Source organism: Chinchilla lanigera, unplaced genomic scaffold (assembly GCF_000276665.1).
Source record: "Chinchilla lanigera isolate Chin_1 unplaced genomic scaffold, ChiLan1.0 scaffold00074, whole genome shotgun sequence".
In the NCBI taxonomy this organism is placed as follows: domain Eukaryota; kingdom Metazoa; phylum Chordata; class Mammalia; order Rodentia; family Chinchillidae; genus Chinchilla; species Chinchilla lanigera.
This window is the reverse complement of record NW_004955475.1, coordinates 151,652-160,007: the sequence shown is the minus strand read 5'-3', so window position 1 is coordinate 160,007 and position 8,356 is coordinate 151,652. Positions and strand designations below refer to the sequence as shown.

The window sequence follows — 8,356 nt, the reverse complement described above, 5'->3', positions numbered from 1 at the left end:
GCTTTGGCTCTGGAATTCATAGCAATGGGTTTGCCAAATCACTGGTCCTCTCTGAGCGCGTTTCCTTTCCTACTTTAGGTGTCCTTAAAGAGAAGTGTAGGTAACTGCCTGCGTTGCTGTAGCAGAGAATTGGTGGGGGAGGGGGACCTAGGGGTTCATCACTAGATGAATGGACGGGAAGAATGTGACATGTTTTAAGATGGACCACTAGAATGAATTAGGTCTATATATGGCAACATGGCTGGATCTGTCAAAAACAGAATATTGAGTGAAAAAACAAACAGAACAAGATTTATAGTACAATACTGTTTACATAAATTAAAACATACAATACCATATATTTTTCACAGATACACATGTAAATAAACGCATGAATGGTGGATTGGAGGGACATGTTAAATACAAAGAAGTGGATGCCTATGTGGGTGTGGGAGGATGAACTCAGGGATAGGTGATGAAGCACACAAAATGAAACAAAACAAAGAAGAAAAGGGCCCTGCGTGAACCAATGATGATATAATGTGCTAAGAACTGAGGAGTATGGTCAACTCAAGTCTGTGCACACAAGAGAATTAAGCAAACAGATAGTAAATTGAGTGTCCAGGGAGTAGGACAACTGGGTAGGTCCCCAGACTTTTTTTTTTTTTACCATGACATCACTTTCTCTGAATTTACTAAAGCTGACCAAAATCCCACCTGTATACAGTGGACCCTGAGGAAAGGCTCCTGCACAGACCGAGCAGTTCCTCTGGAAACCATAACTTTGTGAGGGTATTTCCTGTCCCAATCAGTTCTCACAACATTTGAACCTCAGTTTATCAGCCCCCATTCTCCGTGATGGTCCAGTTTCAAGAACACATTGAATTTTGGGGAGAGGATTGAGTCGCTCAGGAAAGGAGGGAGGAGATGAGGTACTCAAGTTTCCTGGCCTCCTTTCCCCATGCTCAGAGCCGGAACCAAGGGAAAACAACCTTATGAGATGGGAGTCAATCCCTTGCTACATACATTTACATACATACATACATACAATTTCCAGACTCTATCTCCTGAATACCTTACTGCCTGTACCAGCACGTACTGTAGTTTGTCTCCTCTCAACAAGATGTGTGTGTGTTTGCAAGCTATAAATCTCCACCTACAGGCATTTGCTTATATGTATGCACCAGATAAGTTTTCCTTAAGGATTCTCACCACACAGTCACACAGACACGTACTATCTCACTCAATCATACTTTCCCACATAATGTCACATACACAGGACACACAGATGAGCACGTGCACATACACGCATACACACACAGTCAGAAAAAGAAAACATCCAGTATAGCATTGTTCATTTTAGTTTTTCCATTTACAAAATCCATTGATGATTCCAGGCAGTTAGAAAAAAGAAATGGAGGAAAACCCTCCTGAGTGTACCCTATTTACCCCCCACCCCTTGGTCTTCCCACCCCACCCCCTTGGAAAGGCACCCCCATCACTATCACTGAGAGAACAGGGCCCCCACCCCAGCCTCTCAGCCACTCTGGCCTGCCTTTCCAGGGTCACTCCACAGCCAGGCTCCTTAATTCTCTCCTGCCTAGAGTGCCCTCAATCCCTTTGGGTCAAGGCTTCCCCAGTTCAGGGGCTGTCTTGCAGTAGGGAAGGATTTTAGGACAAGGTCTTCTAGAAGGAAGGGAAAAAGGGGGTGCAGATAAGTACAGATAGGTCTCTGTCCCCAGAGGAAACAAGAAGGGGACAGAGAGCCTGGGCAAATCTAGGCAAAGGAGTGCCAGCTTGGCTCACCAATCCACAGAACTGGCCTTCAAGTAAGACCACAGTGGATTCCGCCCCCTTGGAAGGAGGCTTGAGACCTTTCACCTGGGGAATCTGGCTGCAATCTGATTAACTTTGAGTGTAGATAAGTTTGGAGGAAGGGTGTTTGGGATTGAGGATCCAGGAGTCTACAGGTGACCATGGAAGGACTTGAGGCCCCCAAGTTTTGTGGGGGAAAAAAAGAGGTCAGATAGGAATGGACTCAAGTCCATAGTGCCCTGCAGTTTGTACTATGATCAGTTGTCAAGGCCCTAAAAGAGTTTTCATCTTCAGAAGATTAGTGCAAACCCAGGAGACAATTCTGGGGTTGAATTCAGCTCTGAACTCATGCTCTGGGGCTCAGCTGCTCTGGGGAGTTCAGATTCCTCCTTATACTTCCTTTCAGGGTATCTCCTGCCTGTGGGACTCCCATATCAGCCCTAGTAGGACTGGAATGGATTTCCATCCTCAAGGAGAGATAGAGGCTGGGGGTTAAGGACGCAGTGTGAGAGAATGCAGCCAAGCTTGGTCTCTTTAGCTCAAACAGTTCAGCTCACATCCTGCTCTTCACCTAGCCTGGGCCCATACTGGGGGCCCTTCTCCCTACCCTCTGGGCTTCTCAAGCAGATCCTCAAGAAACACTTGGACGGTCTGGACATGGTGAGGAGGGAGAGACGACTGGGCTCGGGATCAGGCTTAGCCCAAAACAACACTGCACACGACACAGCGATTAAACATCCTTGCTCCCTGTGGACCCAGTTCCCTTTGGTCCCTGTTGTCATCAGCCTTGGATCAATTTATTCCTAAACATCCAGGCCTTGCTAAAAGACTTGGGAAGGGAAGATGCCTGGGAGCAGAAGGAGCAATAAGAGCTCTGGGCAATCTATTTTACAGGACAAACTTCCTCCTTCTGGGCAATCTGAGAAGGAGAGATAGATAAAGCAAGAAAGCCTGTCTCCTCAGCTGTTAGTAGAAAAACCTGCATTTTGAGTTTTGTTTTCTTTTTCTGAATTGTCATTTGAGAGAAGGGGAAGGACGGGAGAAAGGGGAGGGGAAGGGAGTGAGTGAGAATATGAGAGTGGAGAAGCGGAGAAGGAGGCTGCGGAGACAGGCCCCACAAAACTAGAAATGCCCCTTTCCCAGTTTTCTATCCAGTCCCCTACCCTAGAAAGGTGTTGGCAAAGGTGCCTAGATTACAGTTGGTTTGAAGGCGGAGGCTGGAGCTCAGAAAAGCAGGCTCCTGTATGGGGCCCCACCATTCCCTTGCTGTTGGCCCCATCATTGTAGTCATGACCATTTCCCTGCATGTCTGCTTATCTGCCTGCTTCACATGACACAATAGGGTTCTCTGGGAGCTGGGGCACCTCCTGTGCCCCAGCAGGGGGCATGAGTCCTCAGGCACTTCTTGAGGTCCTTGTTGATTAGAAAGCAGACGATTGGGTTGACAGCAGCCTGGGCGAAGCTCATCCAAACAGCAGTGGCCAGGTAGCGGTGGGGCACGGCACAGGCTTTCACAAACACTCGCCAGTAACAGGCCACGATGTAGGGTGACCAGAGGAGCAGGAAGAGCAGTGTGATCGCGTAGAACATGCGTCCCAGCTGCTTTTCACCTTTGACCTCGTCCATGCCCAGCAGCCTCCGGCTGGCCGTGTGCCCATTCTGCCGGATACCCAGCAGGGTTGGTGGCATGGGCCCGCGGCCAAAGCCAGCGATCCAGTTGGCAGCAGCCTGGCCAGTGGCCCCAGGACCATGGAATGTCCAGTTCTGGCTGATGGCTGGCACCATCTGCACTGGCTTCATCTTGCGGTGACGGTACTCAAAGAGGAGCAGCTTGCCATAGACAGCATGTGTGGCTGCCATGAGCACAGCCAACATAAGCATGAAGCCCAGAGTGTCATTGGCCTTGAAGTATCGATGCTCAAAGATGCACTGGTCCTCCTCTCGGATAAACTTGTAGGTGCCCACATCAAACACAGGTGGGAAGGCCATGGCCACAGACAGGGTCCAGGCCATGCAGATAACAGCTGCGCATGTCCAGAGTGTCATGCGCTTGGTGTAGAAGCGGTGGTGTGCGATGGCCATGTAGCGGGTGACGCTGATGCAGAACAGCATGAAGGCTGCATGGAAGCAAAAGAGCACGGCCATAAAGGCCACAATCTTACAGCTGAGTGCACTGAATGTCCATGAGGAGCCGTGGCGCACAGAAGCCAGCACAAAGGGGAAGCAGACGGCAGAGCGTATGCCATCAGCTAGGCACAGGTCCAGCAAAAAGTAGTAAGGAGCTTTGTGCAGGGCACGCTCTTTGAGCACTAGCAGGGACAAGATGGCGTTGCCCCCCAGGCTCACACACATGATCAGTCCCAACAGCACCAGCTTCACGTAAGCTGATGCTGACGGTGGGGACAATGCGCCGCTCACCTCCTCTGGCTCTCCGGTGGTGTTGGCCATACTGAGGGGCAAGGGCTACTCCCAACCCTACAGGGTGAGCCAGTCTGGTACTCGATGGGTCCTGAGGGACTCCATCAGTTGTCCTGCTGGGCTGTACCTGCAAATGTAGACAAGGGGGAAAACACAGACACAGAGAGACAGAGAGATGAGGGCAGGAGAGAGAGACAAAGAGAGAAAAATAAACACAGACACGCAGAGACAAAGTGGGAAAGAGAGACAAAAATGGCAGCAAAGATGTAAATGGACAGATAATGACACAAATGGACAGGATGAAAAAGAGTAATAAGAGAGGAGAGAGAGAGAAAGAGAGAGAGAGAGAGAGAAAGGGAGAGGGAGAGGGAGAGGGAGAGGGAGAGAGAATGAGAAACCAATGGAAAGAAAAGTGAGGAAGAAATAGAAAGGGTAGGGTTAGTGTGTCCATGAGCCTGGTCCACTGTTCGTCCTACTCCCTCCTTGCTGGGTGGGGACGCTTCATCTCTCTGGATGTTTTCGGTTACCTATTTCCTCAATTGGTGAGTTATGTGGGGTGGGGAAGTTGCTGCAGCTCTTCTACCCCTTTGCAAATCCCAAAGACATTTTACATCACAACTCAGTACACATATGCATGCACACACCTCAACCAAAAGTTTCGCAAAACAGCACCAATCCTATGTGTAATGTACCCAAATTGTGGCAGCCACTCTGTGAATGGCTTTTTAAAATTCATGATTAGGAATGTGCTCCCCGTGTTCAAGGAACAGTGAGAAAACTAGTGTCACTGGAATGGCATGAGCAAAAGAGCCAGTGGAAGGTGAGGTCAGAAGTGTCCAGAGGCAGGTTGTGCAGGGCTGTGGACCATGATGAAGATGTTGGTTTTTATTTTGGGTGAAGTAAGGAGTATGTGTGAATATAAAGATGTGTATGCTTGTATTGCTCGTTCATTCACTGAAAAAGATAATTGAGTGAGCATCCACCATGTGTGAGGTATTGTTCTAGGCACTGAGAATCCAGCTGTGAGGCAGATAGCTAAAGATCCCTGCCTTTGTGAAGCTGACATTCTACACAATAAAAAGAGACATGGGTGAAGTTAGTATGTCAGATGATGACAAGTTCTTAGAATAAACATAAAGGAGGGAAGGGGGATAGGAGGTGCTGGGTGTGGGGAAGGTGCTGCAGTTTTCACTGCACTGGATAAGGAAGGCTTCATGGAGAATTATTATCTGACCAAAAACCTGAGGAGGTGAAGGAGTGAGTCATGTGGCTATTTGGGGGAAGGGAAGTCCAGGCAGGGGAAACAGCTGGAGCAAAAGCCCTTAGGTGGGATTACGCATGGCACATTTGGGGAAGCGCAAGGAGGCCACAAGGAGCAAGCAGAGTGAGCAAAGACTCACATAGCAAGTGCTGAGAGTTGAGGCCAGAAAAATGGCAAGGACAGATCACGAAGGCCACGGCAAAGACTTTGACTTGGAGTGAGATGGGAGTCTTGGGAGGGTTCTGAGCAGAGGCAAGGCATTATATGATTTAAAACTGAACAAGATTCCACTTGCTCCTGTGAAAACAGGTCATACAGGGCAAAGGTAGAAGTGGAGGGACTATTAGGAGGCTCCTGCAATAGTTAGGAGATAAGTCATAGCAATTCCATACCCCTTTCCCTCATTTTTCTCCCTAGATTTTTCTCTCTTTTAACACACCATATGATTTACTTTAAAAACTGGTATTCTTGGGCTGGAGATTTAGCTCAGCGGCACAGCGCCTGCCTGGCAAGCGTGAGGTCATGAGTTCAATTCCCAGTACCGGAAAAAACAAAACAAAAACAAAAAACTGGTATTCTTGCCTGCCTTGTGTTATCAGAAAGAATGCTCCACAAGGGCTAGGATTGTAGACTCACTCACTTTGCTCTAAAAGAGCAGGACAGAGCAGATGGTAGGCTCTCAGGGAAAAGATCCCAAGTTAATACAGAAGGACTAAATGCACTGGTAGGTGACGAGGGCTCCCTGGAGATATCCAAGCAGACTATGTTGAAAAAGAGGCCTGGGGAGTGTGACTGGCATGCAGTAAGAGCAGCGCAGTAAAGCTCGGGGGAAATAGACTGCTTGGTGTGTGCAGGCTGGAAGTGTGGGGATGTGATAATGTGATAATGCAGGTCCCAGAAGGAAGGCAGGCAGGCTACCTGGGCAGCAGCTGGAGATGCTTAGGATTATTGTGGAGGGTAGGGCTGGTCTGGGCTGGAGCTTGAGTACATGTCTTTGTGCCCTTTTTGTTCCCATCAAAGGGGTCCCCTCTGTACTGTTTTGCAGTCTGATCCAATCTGGCTTGCACAGTCACTTGGAACTGATGATACTGTGAAGTCTAAGAGCTAGTAACCTGTCCTTGAGAAGGTCCTAGGCAGGAGAGAAACAGGACTGAGGGCTCCCCTTTCAGCTCCTCAGAACATGGTGGCATCTTCAGCTCTCAGTGGTATATGTATAAATGTGGATACACATACACACACACCCATGTACGCACTATTTAGCTTCAAGTGGAAGCAAGGGGAAAGGGATAGAAATAGACTGAATGTAAGATAAAGTCAGAGAGACACGCAGAAAATGACAGAAGGAAAGAAGCACGTGATTGTGTGTGTGTGTGTGTGTGTGTGAGAGAGAGAGAGAAAGAGAGAGAGAGAGAAGAGAGAAAAAGATAGAAATAGAGACAAAAAGTGGAGGAAGAGTGAGAAAAAAGACTCACATAGAAATAGCACAACAGAGAAAGGAAAGGAACAGAGACAAAGATACAAGGAAAAAGATAGAAAAAGGGACGGGGAACTCCATTTCCAGATAGTAAAGAGGTGTTATAAATATGTTTAAAAAGCACATTGGGTTTGAGAAGGCTGAGAATTGCTCATATACACAAACACACTCAGACTAGAAAGATCTAGAAGACTGGGAGGGACTGATGCTGGGGAGTGAGAGGCAGAGAGAGGGAGCTGGAGCAAGACGGAGGCAGAGATAGAAACAAAAATGGAGATAGAGAGGGAGACAGAGACACACTGAGATGGAGAAGGTGAATAATGTGTAGCCCAGAGTCTCAATGAAAACAAAAGCTAACAAAAACCCACAAACAGCAAAATAACCTCCTCAAATGATAGCATCAAATGAGCAGAGCCATGGTGTTGCCGGGAACACTAGGGAGACTGCATGTGTCTGTGCTCCTAAGCACAGACTGGCGGCCACAGCCAGGGCCCAGGTCAGGCTAAGGATGGGTACACATGGACAGAACACACCTGACAGTGCTCATGCCCTTGTGTGCACACCTGCACACTCACAGACTCCCACAGATATTCTACTGCTATGGAGACTAGTGATCAATTCGCTCACACATAGGGAGCGTGCACGCGGGCGCATGTACACACACACACACACACACACACACACACACACAGAGGAAGGCGGAGGGAGATTTTACACTCTGCCTCTTCACATAGGTGCGCAATGTACCCTGCTGAAGTTCTAGCACTTTGTCCTCAATAAAGGCATTGCTACTCCCTAGGAGATATTTTGGAAATTTGTAGGAACATTTTTGATTGCCACAAGGTTGGGGCGTAGGATGCCCAAACATTTAGGTTTCCAGAGTGAGATGCTGACCACCCAGTGATGTGAGGGGCAGTCCCACACCACTAACAGATGTCCCACATCCCCTAGGACTTTGAGCTTAAAATTAACTGAACCTAGAATCTAACTCTGTTTCACAGATAAATACCAGTTTTTCTCCTCAATTATTCAGGAATGTGGCTGTTATGTAAGTCAAAGGGACTGGACTTTGGTGTTCAGTGCACTTTCCATGGAGTCATTCACTATTTTGTAAAATCTTATCCCGAAACCTCTGCCTGCCATTTTCCTGCACTTTCTGTGTCTGATTTCCCCCTTCTGCTAAATCCATATCTATTATAAGGCCTTACAAGCCTCTAATTACTTTTTTAAATATTCTGGAGAGTGCCACACTCAAGCATTCACATATTTAAATATAAATTATTTTTTTATAAATCACTTCTTTTATTTCTGATTTATATCATAGTTAATATAACATGGATATTGTATGAAATACTATATGGATTTTCTCTTTCTTTTTTCTTTCTTTCTTTTTTTTTTTTTTTTTTTTT

The 8,356-nt window shown here is 47.4% G+C and overlaps 1 protein-coding gene across 2 annotated transcripts in view; it reads right to left on the bottom strand.

Moving 5' to 3' along the window:
• Positions 1-1,337: 1,337 nt before the first annotated feature.
• Positions 1,338-8,356, bottom strand: part of Gpr173 (G protein-coupled receptor 173) — a 21,432-nt gene continuing 14,413 nt past the window's right edge. For both annotated transcript variants that reach the window (XM_013502799.1, XM_005401475.2), the window contains one exon: positions 1,338-4,339. In XM_013502799.1, the coding sequence (XP_013358253.1) occupies positions 3,121-4,242 (1,122 nt within the window). In that variant the 5' untranslated portion in view covers positions 4,243-4,339 and the 3' untranslated portion in view covers positions 1,338-3,120. The remainder of the gene's footprint in view (positions 4,340-8,356) is intronic.